The 25,338-nt window shown below is 48.3% G+C and overlaps 1 protein-coding gene across 2 annotated transcripts in view; it reads left to right on the forward strand.

Moving 5' to 3' along the window:
- Positions 1 to 25,338, forward strand: part of LOC119173602 (uncharacterized) — a 412,987-nt gene that overhangs the window by 298,639 nt on the left and 89,010 nt on the right. For both annotated transcript variants that reach the window (XM_075896291.1, XM_075896292.1), the window contains exon 8: positions 6,982 to 7,257. In XM_075896291.1, coding sequence (XP_075752406.1) covers positions 6,982 to 7,257 — 276 coding nt within the window. The remainder of the gene's footprint in view (positions 1 to 6,981; positions 7,258 to 25,338) is intronic.

Below are 25,338 nucleotides of genomic sequence, written 5' to 3' on the forward strand. Positions count from 1 at the left end.
CAGAATAAGTGAGGTGCCGTTGCACGTTGCCATAGCCCGGTGAACAAAGAGCTCGCCGCACCTCTCCCCGGACAACTTCAGGAACAAACGACAACACTGGTGTGCTGATAAGTGCTCGCGCGCAGATATCGCATCTAATCTGCACTCACTGAACTCACGGAGCTGTGAAGTAAGTGGGCCTGGAAATACGAGTTGAAATAAACGCCGGGGGCTTTTCGGTTGGTGGCTCCCGGGAACTGAAGATTAGTGGTATGATCCTTGATCAGCGATAGGCGTTGGCCGCTGGGTTACAGCAGCCCGCACCAAAGCGGGAAGCGCATGGCTTCTGCAGCGCAAGGCCTGTTGCAGCCTCCACAGCTGGACTTTGACAACGCGCTCGAGTGGCCGGCATGGCTACAGATGTTCGACAACTATCGCTTCGCGTCTAGCCTGAAAGAGCGCTTGGAGGAGCCTCAAGTGCGCGCCTTGCTCTATACCAAGGGCCGACCAACACGGGACATCTTTTCAGCATTAAACTTTTCGGAGGACGATCCAAAAGAATTTGGCGTAGCCAAAAAGAGGTTTCACGATTACTTCGTCAAGGACCGAAACTTGGTGTATGAGAGCACTCACTTCCACAGGAGATGGCAGATTCCCGGAAAAAGCGTCGATCATTTTATAACTGCGCTACATGTTCTGGCGGACCAGTGCGACTTCAGCGACTGCAAGGAACGCCTCGTGAGGGACTGGTTCGTTGTTGGTCTTCGAGATGAGAAGCTCTCAGAGTCTGTTCAAATGGACGGCAAGCTGACTCTGGTAACAGCTTTAGGGAAAGCGTGACTGAAGGAAACGGTGCAAAAGCAATAAGAAGAGCTTTGTGGTGCGGAGGGTGCCGGAAATGCTACGTCCTTTCAGAAGAGTGACAAGGTGGGCGCAAACGCCGTTGGGAATCAGAGAAGCAAGCCTACTATAGTTTCCAGAAACCAAGGTTCACGCTGTAACATCTGCGGGGGCCGCGGCCATGCGAGAACTGCCTGCCCAGCAAAGGCACGGAAGTGCCACAACTCCGGCATAAAAGGACATTTCAGCAAGGTGTGTCTCAAGGACACTTCACAACGACGATAAGTACGACTCTTTTCAGTACACACACTCTAGATAAGTTTTTTGGGGAACTGTCAATGCATCTAGCGCGGGGTCGCGATTTGTCCCAGTAAGAGTTCATATGCCAGTTTTTGCCAAGGTTGATACGGGCACCAAAGTTTCGGTAGTACCACAGTCTTTTCCAGGTCTACCCACCAAACTAAGTCAGACAGACGAGATTCTCATGGGAGCCAGTGGAGCCCGTCTTGATGTATTGGGCATGTACAAGGCAGAAGTTCAATGGAAAGAAAAAGCTTCTCGTCAGCTCTATTCTATCTTGCGAGTGCTTTGCGCAATGTTTCGCTCGGTTTGCCTGCTCTCGAAGCATTAGGCGTAGTTAAGTTTAAGGAGCCTGTGCGCAAACAGACTATGAGGTCTTCCTCTCATGAGCTTTCAACTGTGTTGGCACAATCTCAGGTGAATATTGTATAAGGCTGAAGCTGGAAGTCGTCCCTTTTGCTATATGCGTGTCACGCAGGATACCTGTCCCACTAAGAGAACAGGTCAGAAGAGAGATTGAGAAAATGCAGCACATGGGTGTCAATCGCAAATCGAAGGCCCCACCGAATGGTGCGCCAATATCTTGCCGGTCGTAATACCCTTCGGAGAAGTCAGGGTGTGCGTTGACTGACGCAGCTGAACAAGTCTGTTTGAGAAAAATGTTTGCGCTACCGACTGTTGATCAAGCGTTAGGTTCACTGGCGGGGGCGAAGTGGTTCTCGAAACTAGATGCAAATTCAGGCTTTCACCAGGTTTGCCTAGCAAAGGCCTCAGATGAATTAACCACATTTATATCACCTTTTGTGCGGTATTTTTTCACAAGGCTGCCTTTTGGAAATCAGCGCCGGAATACTTTCAATAGCGCATGACAGAAATACTGCAGGATCTCCCCAGCGTAGTGAACCTCACGGACGACATCCTTGACTAAAGACCAGCACGACGTGAGGTTCACACATTTTCTTGCTAGGTTGCTTCAAAATAACGTGACCTTAAACAAAGCAAAGTGTGTCTTTGAGGTGATCGAAATCTCCTTCTTAGGTCATCTCCTGAGCGTGGACGTTGTAAAGCCGGACCCTGCGACAATTGAGGCCGTAAAGAAACTGTCGCCTCCCTGTAATGTAACACAGTTACGCTTTGTTTTGGGCATGGCCAACCTTATAAGAAGATTTTTGCCTAACTTAGTGCACAAAACGGCTCCTCTAAGGGCGCGGTTGGTGAAAGAAACCGAATGGGTTCGGGTCCCTGCAAACAACACAGCCTTCAAAAACTTGAAGGGCCTGATTTGCTCAGCTAAGTGTATGCATTGTACGACCCTAGAATTCTAATGTTACCTTAAGCGGACGCCTCATCTTACAGAGTCAGGGCTGTCTTTTTCCAGACACTGCGTAATGGGCAATGGTGACCTGTAGCGTTTGCAACTCGGGCGCTCGCGAAAGCAGAGCAGCACTTGCTCCAATGGAAAGGAAGCACTGGCATTGACGTGGACTGCTCACAGATTTCATGAGTACATCAGAGGACTCGGGGCTGTTTTTGAAACTGATCACAAACCTCTGGTGCCGTTGCTAGGGAACCTGCTTCTTGATGTTCTTTTTCCGCGGATACAAAGCTTTAGGTTACGGCTAATGTGTTAAGAGTTTCAAGTCGTGTATGTCCCCGGAAAATGCATTGTCACAGCAGATGCTCTTTTGCGCACACCACTCGTGCAACGCAGGTGCTTATGAGGAGAACGTTCCTTCGGCGAAATGTTTCATACGCTAAACCGTACATTCAAGGTTTGAAAGCCGACAACAACCTGATTGAAAGAGTGAAACTGCTCAAGAAGCTGATCCTGTCTGTCAATAGTTGCACGAGTCATGACGCAAGGGTTCGCAGCAAAACCAAACCTTCCTTCTCATCTAACACCATATTTGCAAGATATGGGGACGATAACCGAGTGTGAAGGCTTGCTTGTAAACGGTACGAGGCTTCTCATCTCTCCGAGCTTGCAAATCTTGAAAAAACTACACGATGGGCATCCAGGCATTTTGAGAAGCCGAGTGCTGCCGAAGGACTTGGTTTGGGGCCCAAGCCTTAGCGGATAACTATCACGCCAGGTGAAAGAGTGTAGAACATGTGTGCGGTACGCACTGCAAAATTCTGAGCCTTCGATTTCAACCCCCCCTCCTCGAAGTTTTGCACGAGCGAAAGTAGGGGAAGATCTTTGCTTTATTGACAGTCTTCACTATCTCAATGTGGTAGATTATCCCGCTATCCTGAAGTGGCTTTGCTTCCATCAACCAATGCCGCTGCCGTAATCGAAAAAATGAAAAGTATCTGTGCACGCAATGGCATTTCGAAAATAGTGGTGACAGATAGTGGACCGAAATTCTCACGTTCTCAATTTGAGAAGTTTGCCAATGACTATGACTTTGGCCACATCACAGTGAGCCCGAGGTATCCGCAAGTGAACAGGGAGGTTGAAAGAATAGTGCAGACGATTAATCACCTTGTGCTCAAATCAGAAGACCCATACTTGGCTCTTCTCTCCTACAGAGCAATACCTGGCATTGTCGGGCTCAGTTCGGCGGAACTTTTGATGGGCCGGTATCTTCGAGCCCGTGTTCCCATGGTACCTTGATTGCGTGACCCAGTTCAGTCTAGTCTCTTGGACGTTAAAGGCAAAGACTGCGCCGAAAAGAAGCTGTAAGCGCGGTATTTTGACAAACACCACCGAACCAGAAAACTTCATGAACTCACTCCTGGCGATACAATCTGGGTTACTGACATGAAAACGAGAGCCATGGTAATTACACCTACGTCTTACGTGGTGAAAACTGACGAGGGCATCATGCTACGGCGTAACAGAAGAGTATTTTAAAAGTATTTTAAACCACCTGCAAAAATGGGGAAACTCGAAGGAAGTTACGAGTCCCCACACTCTGATGATCAGGCTGAACCGCGAGGTGAAAATACCGCCGCCTCATTTGCGGCTACTCAGGTTCCCTCGGCCACAGGATATGTGACCAGAGCGCGCAGACTGGTAAAACGTCCAGTGCGTTGGGGCATTGATGAAGGAGTCGTATAAAAGTAATGTTTGTTACACCGCGCGTTATTTTTGCTTTTTTGTTATGCGCCGTGCAACCCCTTTCATTTCGTGTTGATCGGGGTAGTGCGAAAAGGTTTGCAAATCGAAAGTGTGGGGGGATGTGCTGACAAGTGCTGGCGTGCAGTTATTTCGTCTAATCTGTGCTCACTGAAGTCACGAAGGCTGTGACGTAGGGGGGCCTAGAAATATGAGCGGAAATAAACGCTGAGGGCTTCTCGGTTGGTGGCTCCTGGGCACTGAAGATCAGTTGTCTGATCCTTGATCGGCAACGGGCGTTGGTCGCAGGGTTACTGCAGTCCGCCCCAACACGACAACTGGCTTTGGTTCCAGTGATGGAATTAAACCCTGCTGACGAAGCTCCTCTCACAGAATCTCGCAGATCACTTCACGTAGAAGCTTGTCGTTTCCGTAGAGGCTTGCCACAGCCATAACAGAGGTCTTCGTAACGAAATTACTGTTTTCATACTGGTGGTATTGTTGCTATCAGGCCCGTTCAATCACAGTGGCCTGTTTGATGAAGTCAGCCACTGTTGTCAGTGAATTTCTCACCAGCCCGGCGAACAGTTGCTTCTTCTCTCCTCGCATGAGGTGCCACATTCTCCTGTCTTTTGGCATCTCGGGACCTGCCCTGTGGAAAAACGGGCCATGTTCTCAGTGAACATACCAACGCTCTCGTTTGGTTTATGCCCCGCCACGGTGGTCTAGTGGCTAAAATTCTCAGCTGCTGACCCGCAGGTCGTGGGTTCGCATCCTGGCTGCGGCGGCTGCTTTTTCGATGGAGGCGGAATTGTTGTCAGCCCATGTGCTCAAATTTAGGTGCACGTTAAAGAACCCCAGGTGGTCGAAATTTCCAGAGCCCTTACTACGGCCTCTCTCATAATCATATGATCGTTTTGGGATGTTAAACCTCACATATTTATCTATCGTTTTGTTTATGAACGCGAGCTTCTAGGGGGGGTTGCGCGTACTCCTTTCTGTCGACACTAGTAAATGTATTCAGCTGACAGGTGCGCCAATAGTCCTACGTAGCCAAGCTTCGTTCCCAGCTTATGTACCACGTCAGGCCGTTGTCCTTTAGATAGAAGCAGACAATCTCAAGCTGGTCTTCTGTGGCCCACTGATTTTACTTGGCACACCGTTCGAACTGGTCCAGCCAGTGTTGAGCATCCTCGTAGGCTTCACCATGGAAGCAGTCGGAAATCACAGGATTTTGCAGTGTCAAGCGTGATGGAGCTGCAGTGGCCATGGTCTTTAGAGGAAGATTGCTGGAACCTTCCGACAGGAGAGTATGGTTGGGCGCCAGGCCTAGTAGACGTCGACTGAAACGGTGCCCCGGTGATTCGACGCGTAGTGGCGATTCCGGGCTTGATGGTCGGCTCTGCGAAGGAGTGTGAAGATTGTAGCTTACCCAGCACCTGCACCAGTGTGACGACGCGGGATCGACAATTAAACGGAGGACGACCGACATAGAGAATCTATCAGACTCTGCAAAAAGGAAGCCACGTCTTCTTCGTTCTTATCCTGACCAAATGTTCTCGCGCTGCTGCTTTCTCCTGGCCACTGGCGCAAACGCGCGTCAATATTGTGACTGTTTTTCGTGCTTGTCCTTTGTATACCTGTGCGTTCGTATTGGGCATCTTTTCTTCTGCTTGGAGCACGCGCTTTAAAGTCGAGCTGCGACAGCTGTTAGTGCGTGCTCGTGATGTGTATGCTTATTTTGTGCATGTTTTCTGCTTGAGGTGCGCGCTGCAAGTTTCTAGCTGCTTGTCGTTCTTCGCATGACAAGGCGATTTTTGCTGTAGCATTCATTCATTCACCCTTGTAGCGAAGGAATGCACAATAAACGCTCAGCTACCTCTGTCAACACATGTTTCACTTTCGCGGTATTCCGATTCCTAGAAAGAGCGATCAGCCACATTTTTCTTAGACCATAGCAGACTAATGCACCTGTTGATAGAATAATTTATGATGATTTTGAGCAATGTAATCTGTATTACAGAGAGTCCGGTTGCTACTCTCTTGATGATATGTGGGGTTTAACATCCGAAAACCACCGTATGATTATGAGACACGGCGTAGTGAAGAGCTCTGGTAATTTCGACCAACTGGGGTTCTTTAACGTGCACCCACATACGGGCACACGGGCCAACAGCATTTTCGCCTCCAGTCGGTAATTTTTTTATTATGGCGATCAGAAAAATACACGACTTTTCACAGCCACTTTTTTTATAGCTAAACTGCGACATTTGTGAACCATTATTGGTTCGTATTACTCCCCATCAAGTGTAAAGTGACCAAAACAAACTAGAAAGCGCAGTTTATAATTCCTAATACGCGCGAAAAACTAGACCCTCGGAAGTCTTGAAATGATTACAGCCCAGTAATCCTGGAAATAAACTTTAATTATACAAACTATACCAAAGCTTTCCACAAAAAATAATGGCACTTGTTGATTTCCGAAGAAAAGTCGCAAAAAGCTTTGTTCAAGGTTCAGCATTAAAAGTACAACACAACAAATACAAAAACCTAAAGTGTAGACAAAAACAACAATTTCAAAAAAGGTAATTTCTCAGGCAAAATTGAAAACTTGCCATATAAATAACGCTTGTTTGTGTACATGTGAAAATATCGGTGCATATGTCCCGTAAACAAACTACTTCTGTGAAGACACGTTTCGTTTTTTTGCCAATTCCCATAACAAAGAGATGTCTTGGCAGAATGTTGCAGTCATGCTTCTGGCGACCTCAGACTGACAAGCCTGTCTGTGGCGCGCACAGGTATCGGCGTTGTTCGGCTTCCCGTCTCGAATGCACCGGATCATGCACGAAATGCAGTGCTCGCGCGTGCGCCTCGAGAGCGTGCGCAAACTGTGCCTCGCGGGCTGCGCGGTTACCGAGCTGCTGATGCGCGAGGCGCTCGTGGTATTCCCCAACCTGCGCAACTTCCGAAACTTCTATGGCGTCGCTGAGTGCTGCGGACTGCTCGCTGCGCCGGGGGTGGAGGAGATCGACTACTCGGATGTCGGCTTCCCTACGCCCAACACGGAACTCAAGGTGCGTCGCAATGGTCATCTTCGCTGCGGCTCGCCACGCATATTTTGAGAGTACCCAAGTATTGCCCGGCGTCATGCAGTCTATGACAGTGGTGTAGCCAGGAGCTGGCACAACGGGTGCGTGCCCATACGAAATTTTTGACCATGGCACACAAAGCGAAAAATAGCCGTCTACCAGAGCCCGGGTTTCTTTTTTTTCGGGTATTTTGCATTATACATTATGTATCTTTGTGTGTGTGTGTGTGTGTGTGTGTGTGTGTGTGTGTGTGTGTGTGTGTGTGTGTGTGTGTGTGCGTGTGTGTGTGTGTGTGTGTGTGTGTGTGTGTGTGTGTGTGTGTGTGTGTGTGTGTGTGTGTGTGTGTGTGTGTGTGTGTGTGTGTGTGTGTGTGTGTTTCAGTGGAAAGGAGTAAGCTCACATAACACCCACCTTCCTCTCCGCTAGCTAAGCCAGTGGTCCCGTGTTTCCTGTGCGACCTGTTTTGCTTACCTAAAAAGGCGGGGTCTGCTTAGACCCAGAGAAATTCCATGAGAGTGTCAGGTGCACCACTGCTGTCTTCACGGAAAAACTCCTAATCAAGAGGTGAATAATTCGCCATTGCAAAGGTAGATAAAAACTTTTAAACGCTAGAAGCTTGACTATTCCCTTTTCTCATCAAGTCTACTTTCTTTAGAATTGTTGTAGAATGTCACAAGGTACTTATTTGCTTATTTATTTATCTAACTATACACAATCACATTGTGCGGTCCGGTTACAGGGCTATCGCAGGAGTCGGTACAGAGCAGTAAAACATAACAAAGATACTGAGAATGATTTGGAATCCACATATTTGCACAGCGCAAGACTACGAGTAGTTGACCCCTACGGGTCAGTGTGAAATTTCTCAAGGCACTCTTTTTCCCGGCGTGAAACGCTCATTGTGTTTGTTTGGAACGCATTGCTTCCGTGAGCTGGGGCCTTTTAATGAGACCAGCTGCTCATAGACACACAATTTTGTTATTTCGGTAGTTGACGGCATTTTGCAGCCAGGTGATCCAGTAGGGGCCGCACTTTGTACAGCCTGCCACGCTTTGGGTCATCTTTGTCTCGTACCCCCTGGTTGTCGTTGAAATGAAGGGACTGTTTCGATTTCTTCAATCTGTACCTGGTCATAGTGTCGGCAACTTGACCAATAATCATGTTCTCGGACCAGTACATGCGTGTTTGAGGCACCTTCATAATGGACAGAGTTAGCACTATGCTCATAAACTGTTCCAAAACATTTTGTGTGATAGGTGTGACTTTGTTACGGTCCCTCCGAGCACTGTATAATGACGAATGCTCTCAGATGAAGGAGAGGAAGTCCATGCCAAAAATTCTTCCAAAATAATCGATGGGAGACTTCACATGCGATGGGCCTGGAGGCACATCCTTCCACTCTGGCATGGCACGACCAATTGTGTCTTGCGCAGCACTCCATGCAAGATTATTTTTCGAAGGCTTGATAGTCATTTCAAGTTCATCGTCAATATCCTCCCTGCTAAGTGCGTTAGATGCCTCACCTTGGCAATATTTAGAGACACCGGCAAAAAAATCAACAGAAAGTGGATACAACAACATAGAGCCATGAAAGAGCACACAAAACTACATGATGCTTCTTGGAATATTCAAGATGATTCCCAGTGACTGAGAGCACAAACTAAAAGAAGTCACTTTACAATAAAAGCTAGAAAAGAGGGCGTCTGAAGTGCCTGACGAAAACATTTCACGGGCAGTGTAAATAGAGCACCAGACGCTTGCAGGCATCTATTGTATGCGTAACAGTTTCCGTCGTGAGTAGCGTCGGCAGCTTTACGAGGGCGGTGCTACAACTAGAAGGGTAAGACTGATATGATCAAGGCACAATCAGGGTTATACGTGATATCTTTGTGTCAAAAGGTGCCAAAAACAAGTTACTAACCAACGCGCCAAGTCTCCCCCCCCCTCTCTCTCTATCGCATCCTTTCTCGAGACAGAACTGTATTTGCATATTGAATGTCTCCATAATTCTGGCTGTTTCAATAAAAATTGTTTACATGCCCGGGCAGAACCACTATTTTCTAGTTCATCGTCGCTCGATTCGAGGTCCGAGTCATCACTGCATTCGCGAGGAACCTTTGCAGCTCTTTTGCTGTAAAATATACCCGGGTCCCTAATTAGTGAGTAGTGAGATCTCTTTATCTATCTGTCGATCTATCTAACCACCTGCGAGTCTGTACTCTCGGGGTCGTTTTGTAAACCGGATATATGCCTGCTATATGGCCCGAAATGTGCTCGACTGCTCTTGTCTGTCTGTCTGTCTGTCTGTCTGTCTGTCTGTCTGTCTGTCTGTCTGTCTGTCTGTCTGTCTGTCTGTCTGTCTGTCTGTCTGTCTGTCTGTCTGTCTGTCTGTCTGTCTGTCTGTCTGTCTGTCTGTCTGTCTGTCTGTCTGTCTGTCTGTCTGTTTAGCCGCCTATGAGTCTGTGCTCTCAGAGTCGTCTTGTAAGCCGTATATATGCCTGCTATATGGCCTGAAATGTGCTCCGCTACTCAAAGCCCGGCCGTGGTGGCCACTTTTCGAAGAACGCAAAACGCTGGAGGCTCGAGCAGATTGAATTTGGTGCACTTTGAAAAATAACATAAGGTAGAAATTTCTGGTGCCCTCCATTACGGTGTCCCTAATAATCGTAGTGATGCAAGATATATTTAACGTTCGCACGCCAGCCATTTGCTACGCCCTCCATGTTGTCTGTGGTGTGTGAGCGAATCGGAATAAAGGATTTCACATATTTCGCCTGTTTCATTGTGCTGGCGGAATGTTCTAGAGACATAAATATTGGTATGGGCTTCCTCAAGACTAATGGTGCTGTAAATAACTTGCCCGAATCATGCGTCTCATTTTCTATTCTGCACGTGATTGCAACGTGAGACAAAAAAGAAAAATCAATGATCTGTGCATTGCAGACGACAACGTGGTGGTACCTCCAAGGTCCAGCATAGCTGTCAGGGTGAATAGCATGCTTTAGTGATCATAAAGGGTGCGCTTACAGCAACTTTGTGCTCATACTCGAAAAGGCAGCCTGCATGGCAAAGGGCCTTGTGCAGCTTCGTGAGAGATGTGCTAGCGTCTTGCTGACAAGCTTTGCGAAGGAATTACAGCACTTTGCTAAAAGGGCCTTCGTTACCAGAATCCATGAATTCGTTCATGTTGCAGACTTGCGCGCCTGTGATACGTCAACACCTGCATTACAAAACGTTAATCCTGTACTGGCAACCATTGACCTAGAACAACTACTGTTACCAAGCCAGAAAATACAATGAAAAACCCTCGTAGGATAATTCACCGCGTGCTTTTCAGTGTCATCCAAGGCCCGACGAACACGCATTACCAAACACCGCATCATAGTCGCCGAATCAGTCAGACCCACCTGCCAGCACCTCTGCAGTGTGTCACTAAAGGAAAGAGAAGCTATCGAAAATCAGTACGAGGAAATGCTCGAAGAGGATATAATTCAGCCGTCAACAAGCCCATGGGCGTCACCAGTGTATTCATAAAGAAGAAAGGCCAGTCTTTACGATTCTGTATAGACTGAACTCCGTCACAAGGCGAATTGTTTATGCCCTTCCCAGGATTGACGACGCTCTCGATATACTACGAGATTCTAAGTTCTTTTCTTCCCTAGACCTAAAAAGTTGGTACGGCAGATGATGATTGATATGTGGGGTTTAACGTCCCAATACCACCATAAGATTATGAGAGATGCCGTAGTGGAGGGCTCCGAAAATTTCTACCACCTGGGGCTCTTTAACGTCCACCCAAATTTGAGCACATGGGCCCACAACGTTTCCACCTCCATCTGAAATGCAGCCACCGCAGCAGCGATTTGATCCCGTGACCTGCAGGTCAGCAGCCGAATAACTTAGCCACTAGACCACCGCAGTGGGGCAAAATGGTACTGGCAGATAGAAGTGGACGAACGAGATCACGAGAAAACTGCATTCGTGACACCGGATGGGCTATACGAATTTAACGCACTTGTATTCGGCCTGTCTTTCGTTCCCGCTTCGTTTCAGCGGATGATGGACAGTGTGCTCTTCCGACTGAAGTGAAAGCCTTTTCTTGTTTATCTTGACGATGTTGTGGTTTTTTCGGCTACTTTCATGCAGCATGTCAAATGACTGCGATCTGTGCGGGAAGCTCTTTCTTTCGTGGACCTGACAATAAAGCCCCGAAAATGCCACTTCGGCTTCAGGGAGCTCTTTTTCGGGGGAAGGGGGGAAGTAAAGGGGTTACGTTAGTGCTCAAGGCAACTACCCGGACCCCGACAATACCGCGGCAGTAGAGAAATGTCCGAAACCAACAGACGAAAAACGTGTTCAGATGATTCCTGAGACTGCACTAATCACCGGCGCTTCATCGAAAATTTTTCTAAGATCGGCAGACCTCTAACGTGGCTGGCAAAGGGCGATGGCCCTTTCCTTTGGCTGAAAGAACAGAAGGATGCCATCAATGAGCGGCGAGACAGCACTTTCAGAGTCATCCAGTGCTCGCACATTCTGACGCGGAAGTCAAAACTGAACACCGCCGCAAGCAACTTGGATCTAGGTGTCGTCCTCACTCAGGGGCAGGTTGGAGTATTTAGGAATGTCAGCAGAACGTCAGCAAGTATTCGCATGAAACACTGCTTGCCGAAGTTGCTTACACTTTGTGCAGCACTACGTATAAACCTGCCGGTACTGCAGAAGGCGCGAAACACCATCGGTGAAACCAGTTGGTCACCTCCAACCTATAGAGCCACCAGATATGCCTTTCACACAAGTGGGAATGGATTTACTTGGCCCATTACCCAGGTCCTTATCAGGGAAGCGATGCACCATCGTTGCAATGGATTTACCTAGATATGCGGAGACAGCGTCGCTTGTTCGGGGAACGGCTGTTGAAGCAGTCAAATTTTTCGTGGCCAACATTGTACTGTGACATAGAGCTCCTACAGTGCTGATCACGGATCGCGGAACAGCGTTTACAGCTGAGTTGACTAATTTCATTATGAAAATGACGCACACCTGTCATAGGGAAACCACGGCATATTATCCCCAAGCTAATGGATTGACAGAACGACTCAAATAGCACGCGAAGTGGCATGTTGTCGATGTACGTCGACGTGCAGCATCAACTTATTACAGAATATTACCACACGCAACGCTCACACAATACTGCTGTGCCGGATATGACACGAAAGACATCTTTGCAACATTTTTGGCCTAGCAGCTTCCACGTCTCTGGATGCAATGCTACCGGTCGATGACGACTCCGACCATCACTATTGCATCAGTGACTCGCAAAAAGCTTAAGACGCAAGGCAGCTGGCACAACATCGCACTCACCAGCAACAAAAGGTGATGTCGATTTGTATAATTTGCAACGAAGAGAGGTCAAGCACGCTACTGGAGACAAAGTATGGGTATGGACGCCCACGCGTGTGATACCCCTGTCACACGGCCACCACCAAACTCCGTTAAACACCGTCAACGTAAATCTCCCTTAGGGGGTTCAACGGAGAAGTAGTTGTGGCAGTGTCACACGGCAATGACAAGGTTAGGGTGGCTAGAATGGGCTAACAAGGTTGTAACAGTTGCCGCGAGGAGGCTCAGCTGGCGCTGTTTGATCTTCGGAAAAGTATTCTAATTTCATCTCTATTAATTTTTTGTGAATCCTCTTTATGCGTTTTTTACAAAAAGCACTATTAAGTAGGTATGCGACTAGCAAAACATTAAAAATAATTTCATATAAAAACGCATTTGCTAAATGTAGCGATGCTGCTAGTGACGCTGGCCACATTGTGCTTTTAGTTGTTCTGCTGCTGTGTATATGCCCGGTACTGGTACGAAAGTTCTTATGCTTCCTTGCCTCGTGAGCGCACATTTTGTGTTCTTCAGCCATGAGTGACACAGCAGACGACGTGAGGAAGTGGTACGAAAATGCGCTGGTAATGACGTTGATCGGCTGGCGCCAACCGGCCCAACTCGCGGCGCATGGTGTGTAGGGCATCAGTGTTGAGAGTAAGTGAACTCTGGCTGGCGTAAATATATGCAAACAAACACCCGTTGTGAATGATTACTATAACGAAAGAACGTTTAATATCGTCAAAATGTATTATTTTTTCACTGCGGCCACTTAGTGCTCGAAATTGTTCTCAGACCTCTAGACTGCTGTGGACGAGAGTACCTCGTTTCGCTGCGAAGGAAGATTGTTGAATGTCCTTTGTGAAATGCTCCGTTTATCTTCGGTTGCGTAAGGATGGCCGTGTGACACGGACCGCTTCTTCATTGTCGTATGGACGAGGGAGGTAAACGGTCTTCGCAGGTGCCCATGTGACAGAGGTATGAGTGGGCTCTCTTAAAAGCTAATTAAACGTTATTTCGGCCCGTTCAAGGTGCTTCGCTAGCTTGGTTCTTTCTACTATGAAGTTGGCGCAGAGGAGCAAGTAACCTCAACCGAACGGTGGCATCGCACAGACGCTGTGCATATTATCGAATGAATACATACCACAAAAGACAATGAGTAATTAAGCAACACTGTTGTAATATGTCTGCTACTAAAAAGTGCATGTCCAAGGATGCTGGTTTGAGCTAAGAATTTCATGTCTTTAGCAGAATCCTGGTTTGAGCTAGAGTTTGAACTGGTTCGTAATTGATGAATTTTTGGTGTGATTTCAACAAGGACACTTACATGAATAGCAGTGTTAGTAAGCTTATCTATTCCTTCAATACAGAGAGATATGTTTTCAGCAACGCATTGTGGTTTGTCTGGGTTATAATAGTGATACGGGGTATCACTACCAGAAAAAACAAGGGAAGCGCGGATAGAGAAGGAAGACGACGTTGCCTCCACTGCGATTCCCCTTAGTGGGTACGAGCCATGGCGGTGGAGATCATCATCATTATACTGTGATCGCGGACTCAGGGCCCATCAAAAACCCCCCCTAAGTTACCTTACCTTGTGTAACAATTTGGAGGAAGGTGCTGGGCAGGACAAACCCAAAGACGGGAGCTTCACTGCCAGGACTTCGTCGCAGCCACCGCCTCGCCGGACTTCCACCTTCGCCGATCGCAATGGCCCAAGAGCAGCCATCCAACGCTTCGAGGCCAACTCCGATGGGTTCCGTGCCGTACTACAGAGTGCCACTAAACTTCGGCGGGACCTCAGGAGAAGACGTCGACATGTAGCTCAAGAACTACAAGCGGGTGAGCAGGAGCAATGGCTGGGACTCGAACGAACAGCTCAATTTTGTCGTAATCTCGTTAACTAGCACCGCCCTCATGTGGTACGAGAACCACGAGGACATGTTCACGACTTGGGAACGTTTTGTTGAAGAAGTGCAGAAGTTCTTCGGTGATTCAGATGCAAAGAAGAAACGCGCTAAGCAGACATTGTCTCAGAGGGCACAGCTTCCAGCAGAAACATCTACGACATACATTGAAGAAATATTGAAGCTGTGCAAGATCGTGAAGGCGAGGATGTCTGAAGAAGGCAAGGTTGGACACGTTCTCAAGGGTATCACCGAAGACGTGTACAATTTCTTAATTGGGAAAGACTGCTTGAACTCCGTGTCCGACGTAATGAAGCACTGTCGTACCTTTGAATCCCTCAACATGCGACAAATTTCTCCGAAATTCGGCCGCCTGTCCAACGTCCCCACTGTGGCTAGTGTTGAAACAGTGCCGCCTAACGACCTTGCTTTGACCATACGGCAGATTGTTAGAGAAGAGCTGCTTCGATGTCAGCAGACCTATCAGCGCCCCAGAGATTTTCAGGATGTGTACGTAAGCGAACGAGAACGTGTGCGGACTCCTGTTTCTCTTCCACTATGGCAACCATCGATCAACGCAGCAGACGCTAATGCATATCAAGGCACACGGCAGACTGGATTCCCCCGTCGACCACCTCCCAACTACGAACGAAGTTTTCGCCCGCCCGTTTACCCAACATCGCCTGTCTACAGTACCCCTGAAAGGCGGCACCACTATCCTATGCCTTCCGAGAGGAGTCGTTACTCTGAGCAGCCACGTGCCCCTCGGCTGATTCCGGTATGCTACAACTGTGGCGTCCCGGGTCACAATGCACTTTTTTGTGACCATCGCCCATATCAGCGACAGTCTTGGCACATGTTTCACCAACCTTTCGATCATCCGCTCTCCACGTCACGGAAACCACGCACACCTACCGGGTCACGCTACCCATCGCCGGCCTCTGATCGAAGTTTGACGCCACCACCAGCTCCCCGTGCTCCAGGATCGCCGTCGCCACGGTGACGCGCACGTACACCGCCGCCGGAAAACTAGTCGGTGCAGCCAGTAGGGGTGAGGCCGTGAGATCACAGGTGCTATCTACAGATATACCCCCGTCAGCGTTTATGTTGAAGAACAAAGTTCATGTAGTTGTCAATGGAGTAGCTACTATGGCACTTGTGGATACAGGCGCGACAGTCTCGTTCATTAGTCTAAATTTTAAGAACCTGCTAGGACCAAAAGTGATGTTTTGCCTGAATCATGGGGTAACATTTCGTGGTGTGAGTGGTGACGTGTTGTGTCCGGTGGGATATTGTACTGTGGACATCTCGCTGTGTGGCAAGGTGTTTTGCACAGAGCTTGTGGTTATTCCGTGGTCTACACATGACGTTATCTTGGGTATTGACTTCTTGTGTGAGTGTGGGGCAACTGTATACTGCAGAAGTGGGCATCTTTCTATACACGGTACTTTCCCAACGGCGCTCTTGGAAAATTCCTGTCCGGAGGAATGCATTTTTTTCGTCTCCATGGACACAGTCGTTCCTGCATTTGCTGCTGTGTGTGTTCCCGTGACATGTTCCAGCAACAACTGTGGCACGTTTGACGCCACACTCGAACCGATTCTCTTGGCCTGCCTCAAAAAGAATATTCTCATTCCCCATTGTATAGTGTCAGTCGTTGATGGACGGGCAGGTGTGTGGACAATGAACAGTTCCATGGAGCCTGCAATTCTGCCAGGTGGCATGAAACTTGCAGTATTTAGACCCGAATCATGTACGACGCTGGATGCTACAAGCCAAAATGAACATCTAGGCCTAGAAGGTTCAGAAGATGCCCAATTGCTACAAATGGTCAGCATGTCACTTGACCAAAGCGAACGTCACACCCTGCTCGACGTTCTATCTAAGCACTCGCAAGTGTTCGATTTTTCTAAAAATAGCCAAAGGCCCTTAATCATAGCGTCCCGGATACGTCATCAGATCCACACCGAGTCGGCGCATCCCATTAGGGAGAAACCTTAACGAGTGGCACCATCGGAGCGCAAAATCATCAACGAGCAGGTCCAGAAATGCTGGAAAAGGGAATAATACAGGAATCGGCAAGTCTGTGGGCTGCTCCCACCATTCTAGTGAGGAAGAAGGATAGTACGTGGAGATTTTGCGTTGACTACCGCCGACTGAATTCTGTTACCAAGCAAGACGTCTATCCACTGCCGCGCATCGATGACGCTCTGGACTGCCTGCATTCCGCGTCCTACTTTTCATCTGTCGACCTGAGATCAGGTTACTGGCAAATTCCGATGCACGCAGCTGACAAACAAAAGACGGCATTCGTTACGACCGACGGACTTTACGAGTTCAACGTTATGCCATTCGGATTATGTAATGCTCCTGCGACATTCGAAAGATTTATGGACTCTATATTGCGTGGTTTAAAATGGCATATATGCATGTGTTACCTTGATGATGTTGTAATTTTTGGACGTACGTTCGAGGAGCACAACACTCGCCTAGACCTCGTGCTCAGCTGCCATGAAAAAGCTGGCCTTGTATTGAATTCAAAAAAGTGCCACTTTGGCGAGCGACAGACATTAGTATTAGGACATCTCGTCGACAAAGATGGCATTAGTTCTGACCCACAAAAGACAGCGGCCGTTGAATCGTTCGAGCGTCCTAAATCTGTGAAACAACTGCGTAGCTTCATCGGGCTCTGCTCGTATTTCCGCCGGTTCATACCCAAGTTTGCGGATGTCGTTCACCCCCTGGCGAGCCTTCTACGCAAGAACAGCCTGTTTCATTGGACCTCCGAGTGTGATGCCGCTTTTCACAAGCTGAAGTGTTTGTTAACTTCGCAGCCAGTACTTCGGCACTTCAATCCTTCGTCGCCCACGGAAATTCACACAGACGCAAGTGGCATCGGTATCAGTGCCATTCTCGTTCAGCGTTTTGGCAAGAAGAAACACGTTGTGGCGTACGCAAGTCGTTCTTTAAGCAAGCCTGAACGCAACTACGCAGTGACCGAACAGGAATGCCTAGCGGTAGTCTTTGCCGTGCAAGGCTTTCGCTCATACATCTATGGTCGCCCGTTTACTATCGTCACAGATCACCATTCCCTGTGTTGGCTGGTCAACCTTCGTGACCCATCCGGCCGCCTCGCACGATGGGCCATTCGTTTGCAAGAACATGTCTTCACCATCTCATACAAGACTGGCCGTCTACACGCTGATGTGGACTGTGTCTCCAGAATGCCGCTACCATCGACAGATTGTGATGCGGATAACTTTGCCCACCTTGTCGCTTCTCTGTCGTCTGGCTTTCCCGATGCCGTGACCTTCGCCGCTGAGCAGCGTAATGACCCAAGCTCAAAAGCTCTCTTCCCTGGAGCGACAAATTCATTAAGCGAAGGCTGATTCTGCGTCCGAAATGGTCTTCTTTACCAGAGAAACTTGTCCACAACGGGTGCCCGCTTTCTGCTGGTTGTTCTTGCGTCCCTCTAAGCGTCTGTTCTGCGTCTCGCGCATGATGACCCCACCTCTGGCCATCTAGGCACCGCACGAACACTTTGTCGCACGAAAGAGCGATTCTATTGGCCGAAATTGAGCAAAACGATTCAGAACTACGTGGCCAGCTGTACGCAGTGTCAGAGCCACAAGCGGCCTTCCTCGGGTCCAGTTGGTCACCTGCAACCTGTAAAGCCTCCCGGTTCCCCTTTTGAAAAGGTCGGCATTGATCTGATTGGACCATTTCCACGCTCCTCAAAAGGTAACCAGTGGATAGTTGTATGCGCCGACTACCTGACGCGGTACTGCGAGACGGCTGCCTTATGCTCCGCCACGGCAGTCAAGGTTTCGGAGTTCCTGTTGCATTCAGTCATCCTCCGACACGGACCTCCTCGCGTGATAATAAGTGACCGTGGACGAAAGTTTCCCGCTGATATTGTCGAATCATTACTTCGCTTGTGTACCTCCAAGTTCAGACACTCAGCTGCGTATCATCTACAAACTAACGGCCTCACCGAGCGCACAAACCGAACGTTGATCAACATGTTGTCACTGTACGTCGCCTCCGACCACAAAAACTGGGATGAAGTATTATCATTCGTCACGTACGCCTTCAACACGTCGAAACACGAAACGACAGGCTACAGCCCTTTTTATCTGCTCTACGTTCACTCACCTCGACATACGCTTGACACTATCTTTCCTTTTGTCGTCCATGACGATTTAACAATTGCGGAAACTTTGTGTTGTGCAGAAGAGACACGTCGACTTGCCTGCTTACGTACACTGGCAGCGTGAGAGTCCTGCAAAACTCGCTACGACAGTCAACACAGGCATGTAACCTATGCCCCCGGTGATCTGGTGTGGGTGTGGACCCCAATACGCAGACGTGGCTTGAGCCAAAAGCTACTGGCACACTATGCCGGTCCTTTTGTGATACTCCGTCGTCTCAGCGAGGTCAACTATGAAATTGCACGTGTCACCACTAGTGGCTGACGTTCATGCAAGACAGAGGTGACGCATGTTGCCCGCCTGAAGCCGTTTACACGAAGGATGCAAGAATGACTCGCCCAGAGGGCTTCGTCTGAGACGGAAGGAATGATACGGGGTATCACCACCAGGAAAAACCAGGGAAGCGCGAATGAAGAAGGAAGACGACGTTGCCTCCACTGCGATTCCCTTTAGTGGGTACGAGCCATGGCGGTGGAGATCATCATCATTATACTGTGATCGCGGACTCAGGGCCCATTAAAATCCCCCCATTAAGTTACCTTACCTTGTGTAACAATATCTTTTTGCCACTGTGTGATAAAATTATTTGGAAGGTGGCGCTCGTTCCGTTCTTTTTGTGGCGCTCGTTCCAGCCTTGCTTAAAGTCCACCAAGAGGTTTCCTCAGGTATGTACCTTATACGTTATGGTTTCTATGGAAAGGGTTTGGTGTTCTCGCGGTCTTTCAGAGTCTTTTCTAATCGCTCATTGGGTAATTTCTGCAAGCGCACTTGCTTGACGCCCTCTACAGCATTAGCAATAAAAATTTCAGGTTAGTAGGTTGGCATTTGCTTTGTTATTTGTCGTCATTCTTCTGAGAAGCGTGGTATCCGCTAAACTATTGCAAGGAATTTAGTGCCAATCGTTCTAGCAGTGGCTGATGACGATGAGAAATTATGCCTGAAGTGGGTAATTTAGTGCTAATCGTTCATGCAGTGGCTGATGACGATGAGAAAGTATGCCTGAAGTGGGTGTGCATGACACTTAGTAAGTAAACAAGAACAAGCTTTTGTAATGGGTTGGAGCATTGGACGACAACTTGCGTTGTGGGACTATTAGTTGTTCTTCTGCTGTTTCAAAACGCTAAGTCGTATTGAGGCGATTGCTTTCCCGATATCAAGCCTTCCTAAGGCAAGTTTGTCAACAAGACCCAAGAACCAGCGCAGCTCAGTGATACAATACTGGGCTAGCACCCAATAGACCTGTGTTCAAACCCCACTGTGTTAGTTATACTAGAATTTTTTTCTAATTTCGCACGACCACCAGGGGGACGCCGTCTCCCATGGATGTGAAAATAATGGTTTCGCGTTCGAAAATGTTTTAGACAGTTTTGCGCGTATTTGTGAGCATCTTTTGGTGGCAGTCGACGCATAAAATGGCAATGATTATGCCGATACCAAGCATTTTATAGTGGGTAAGGTTTTGGCTCATTTTTGAGGCTATTCTAGATGGACCAAGTTAACCCATCGGCTCAGCTGAGCGCGCTAGGCTGAGATTACAGTGGAGCAGCTGCTGCCTTTCTCGGAAGGGTTTTTCAGTGCTCTACGCACGGCATGTCTACGCAAGTGTCTGTCGAAGGGGCGGATATAATTTCCGATTATCCTCAAGACACTGGATGGTGTGTGGCTAGCACTAAATGTAAACTTCGTGAGACGCCTACCCCTAGGACCAAGACGCAAGCAATCGCCTCAATGCACGGTGACGCGTGGTCATCTCAGTGCTTCAGGGCTGCGGTGAGACTAGACTGTTTGCTGATTGCTGTTTCTAGACTTCCTCACCTTCCAAAAGAGCACCATTGAGTCATCGTGAGACCTAGAAATGACCTGGACATGAAAACTGTGAGTCCAACTTCGCGATGTTGCTCGCAGTGGCTGCAGCGCTCACTAAAGAAGACGCCACGGAAGACCTGCGATGCCCGAACATGATGCAGAATATCGCAGTTATAACACTCCAATGAAGAATAACGCCCGAGCATATTTCATCATCACCGCCATTACACTCGGTACCACCAGTTTTCAAATTAGTGCCTACCAAGTTGCCCCCGATGACACCTGCAAAAGTATCATTAGGGGTATTGACGCAGACATCGGTCAAGAAAAACTTTATTCACTTAACATACACCCAAGGAACCCGACTGCTCTCCAAGTGACGAGAATCGAGAATTTCACCACGGTGATTATTCTTTTCGACGGACTAAAAGCCGCAAATCACTTCATATGTGGAAATAGTTCGGTGCGCTGCACCCTGCATTGTCGACAGACGTATGTCTGTTACGCCTATGGAAAGCTAGGTCATCGACTGATGTTTGTCCTCATTCAGAAGAGGCGGTCTTTAGAGGCGGTGGTATGTCGTCTCCTCCAAAAGATCATGTCTGCATCCCGAAATGCAAGTTTTGTGAGGGTCCACATTCCTCACAAAACCTAGACCGTCGACGAAGACGAGAGCGACTGATGCAATATACTTTCGCATTTGCGGTACAAGACGCCGACGACATGAAATTCACAGATGGTGGAGGAGGCTTCCCATCGCTACCAGCCGCTGCAGGTGGCCGCGCCATTACTGAGCACCCGAGAAGCAGCTGGCACACACCTGACGTCAGCCAACAGCTACAACCACCACCGGGGTGATCCCGTTTCAGAGGTATAGCAAGGGGCCGTTCGAGATCCAGAGGACATTTTAGATCCAAGGACCATTCCAACTCACGGGTGCCTACCGTCCGCAACGGTGTGCAACAAAAAAAATCAGCGCCAGATTTGGTCATTCAAGATCAAGGGCTCCTAACCACAGGTGAAGGGAGGTACCAATCCAGAGCAACACTCAGATATACATGTGCAGATGCAAAGAAAACTGCTTATCTCAGGGCCGTTGTCGAAAAATTAGAGCTGAAATAGCCGCCTTGAGGAATTCGCAGCAGGTTTCGTCTCCGACTCCATCAAACACAGTTCCCTGTACAGAGGCCGCATCGGATGCGAGTCGCAATGAGGTTCCCATGGACGTCCAGCAAAGGGCGAAACCGACAAAAAGGAGAGCTCTAGAACAACCGGCAAGAACGAGGACACAGATTTCAAAACACAGGTCAAGGATGCTTTGAATGAGATCGAAAATGCGCTCAGGGTGGTGGTCGACTTGACTGCGGCATTGGACAGCAAATTCACAAAGATCAATGCAGACCAAGGTAAAGTTTTACAATCAGCTGAGGCTACTCCAGCTCAAGTAATACCTAAGGTCAAGATTGTGCAGAGGGTGGCATCCCGTAGCGTTTCTCAGGAGAGAGCGTTTGAGGGGGCCAACAATGGCGGGACACTTTAACAATTTTGTAATTTAGCAGTCGAACTGCTGTGGCTTCCAATCAAAGAAGACAGCCCTACAGCAGCATATAAAATCTGAGCCAATCCAACCACCTGTTATCATGCTACAGGAGACGCTTACGATAACAGTGAGCCTGTCAGGCAACGCTTCTCACGTAACGAAACCTCCAGATGGCCGTGGTATCTGCACGTTTGTGTCTAAGTACACTTACATTGAGCACAATTTCCACAGGAAACGTAGCAAGATTGAACACTCATTTTATGAATTATACCGGAAAGCAGCCTTGAAAATAGCATTTTCATACTCCACATATATAGCTCTTCAAGAGGCAGGCACCATCGTTTTACCTCGTTAACGAAAACCACTACGATCACTAGGAATGTTGACTCACCCTTAGTGACAGCTGGAGATTTCAAGGCACGCCATCCTGCTTGGGGCACGCCATCCTCGCAGCACTGCCAAGACAGCCCAGCTCTGGCAAATGGTATCGGATCTGAATCTTACCTTGGTTACTTACCCGACGTTTTTACCCGCACTCGAAACTCTTGCTCTAACGATACTACCCCAGACCTCACCTTTGTCGTGAGCGCAAGAGAAGTACCATGGTTTAACTTGGGTGAGGACTTGGGGAGCGACCATTGTATTCTGAGTACGACATTACAAATTCAGGCGAAGCCCCCTAAAGCTATTAAATTATCCGACTGAGACCTCTTCCGTAAGATCAAAGCGGATAGTGAAGAGAATAATGATGACCAACCGAATTTCGACAAATGGCTGTCTCATCTGGCCGAAAACGTCAAGTCAGCCACTAAAACAGTTGAGACTGATCTTTTGGTCGATAAAACGGATAGCAGGCTTGCCCATCTTCTTGAGGCTAAAAGCGCCCTCCTTTCCAGGTGGAAAGCGCACCGCCTGATTCGAAGACTGTGAAAACGCATCACAAGTCTTTATCGGGGAAAAACCTTTCAATGTCAGACACTGGAAAAACAGCATTAGGACGAGGCTTGCAACACGGTGGATGGCCAGACGTGAGTTAGGAAAACTGAAACCTCCTCGAACACCTGCTTAAGGAGACCAAATTGAAATTTAATCAGATGTGCTTGGTAGACAGAATACTCCACTCAGAGAAGAAGGTTAAATCGGATACGAAAATAACGGAGTGTCTGGCACAGAAATACCTCCCTTTGGTTACAGCCCGGCCTCCTGCTGGTTAGGCGCAATACATGGGATCACCAGCCTTCAAACTGCGGCTCTGTCACCATCCTCACCAAATACATCAGTCGTATTTAGGAGTCGAGGACTTTCCTTGAGCAAATGGCTTCGGTTATTGTCATACCTAAACCTGGCCGGAGTCCCAGTCTTAGCAACTTACGAGAGCCATTGCAATGACATCTCTGTAGGCAAGGTTGCCGAGCATGTCATCAACGATCAGATATCTAAGCACATTAGAAATGCTAACCTGTTCCCGCACTACACGATAGGTTTTAGAGCACACCTAACTACTCAGGACGTCATGAAATTCCAGAAGCATCACATCATAGACCAGGAGACGAAAGACGTTAGAGCCAATCTCGGACTCAATCTTGAAAAGACTTTTTACAATGTCTCGCACTCCCACATACATGCCTCCATCTCTTCCCTCAACTTAGGAGCCAACTTTGGCAAGTTCGCCAGCTCGTTCCTCAGAAATAGAAATGCCACTGTGCAGCTACGAGATCTCGTCTAAGCCCTATGATCTAGGTTCCTTCGGCACCCCGCAGAGCTCAGTCGTCTCCACACTGCTGTTTAGCATTGCAATGTGCGGCCTTGCCCCCAAGTTCTCAAACCAAGAAGGCATCAAGTTCACCATCTACGTGCATGACATCGCCATATGGATTGTTGGAGGCTCTGAGGGCTCTGTGGAGAGCTCTCTTCAAGAGGCCATCGACTGTGTTGTAGTCTCCATAAAGGAAATGCGCCTCAAGCTCTCGCCGTAAAAGTCCGAACATCCCTTACATTGATCCACGAGACGGGGATCTAAACCCAACTGGCCGACATCAACATTAGGCTGCACATGGCATCGGGGCAGCATATTCTAATGGTGGACTCCATACGCGTTCTGGAAATGATCATCGAGGCTAATGGACAGAACAGCAACACGATCGACCCTCTGACTTCCAAGGCGGAAGGGGTCATCCGACTAATCTCACGCATTTCCAACATTCGGGGTGGCCTTCGAGAGGACAACCTCCTCAGACTGCTCCGTGCATTCTTGATGAGCCACATAAGCTATGTCGCATCTATACACAGGTGGCCACTCCATGAGATAATAAGTTGAACATTCTCGTAAGGAAAAGCATCAAGAAAGTTCTTGGCATTCCTGCGCGCACAAGCACTGAGAACCTTATGAAACTTGGAGTCCACAACACGCTTGAAGAAATTAGCGAGGCGCAACAAACGGCACAGGTTGCCAGGCTTTCGATCACACCAACGGGGAGAAATATCCTGGCTGACGCTGGTGTAAACTTCCTGATGCTCGAAGTGCAAAATACGCCACTTGATGATCATATACACTCTCGCATCAAAGTGTGTCCTCTTCCATAAAACATGCACCCACAGTACAACGTGGGCAAGCGTACCGCTCGAGCCCCCTCTGTTTTAGCTCAAGCTCACACATACTCATCTTTTATATGCTTTGTTAATACCGCCAGGTACGGCTTTTCCGCTCACTTTTCAGTAGTATTCGTAGATACTAAGGGTCAGGTTTCATCCTCAGTGTTGGTTCAAATCCCTGCTTTTTACAAAATAGAACAGACAGCCATTGCACTAGCTGTCCTTTATTCACAAAGAACTTATATTTAAACGGACTGTAAATACGCTGCTAGAGCCTTCGCTTCTGCTTCCGTGTGTAAGCATGTTTTAGATGTCTAACAAGGTACTCACCCATCACACTATAGTTTGGTTCTCTACTCATATTGGCTTGAAGCTTGAGGGCCTTCCTAATGCCAACGAGCTAGCCTACTCCGAGGCGTGGGGCTTCACTTATTGCGCTCGGACTTGTACTTCTAAGTCAGAGGAATCAGCCCCCAACCTTCATTTTAATGACATTTTGATTTACTTCAACAAGATCACAAAGCACTATCAATTAGACCATATGTCCTTCCATTGCCACACGAAAAGCTGTCTAGGCCACAGGCAATCTCCCTTCGCATGATTCAGACGTGCATATATCCTAGCCTCG

Source organism: Rhipicephalus microplus, chromosome 5 (assembly GCF_043290135.1).
Source record: "Rhipicephalus microplus isolate Deutch F79 chromosome 5, USDA_Rmic, whole genome shotgun sequence".
NCBI lineage: Eukaryota > Metazoa > Arthropoda > Arachnida > Ixodida > Ixodidae > Rhipicephalus > Rhipicephalus microplus.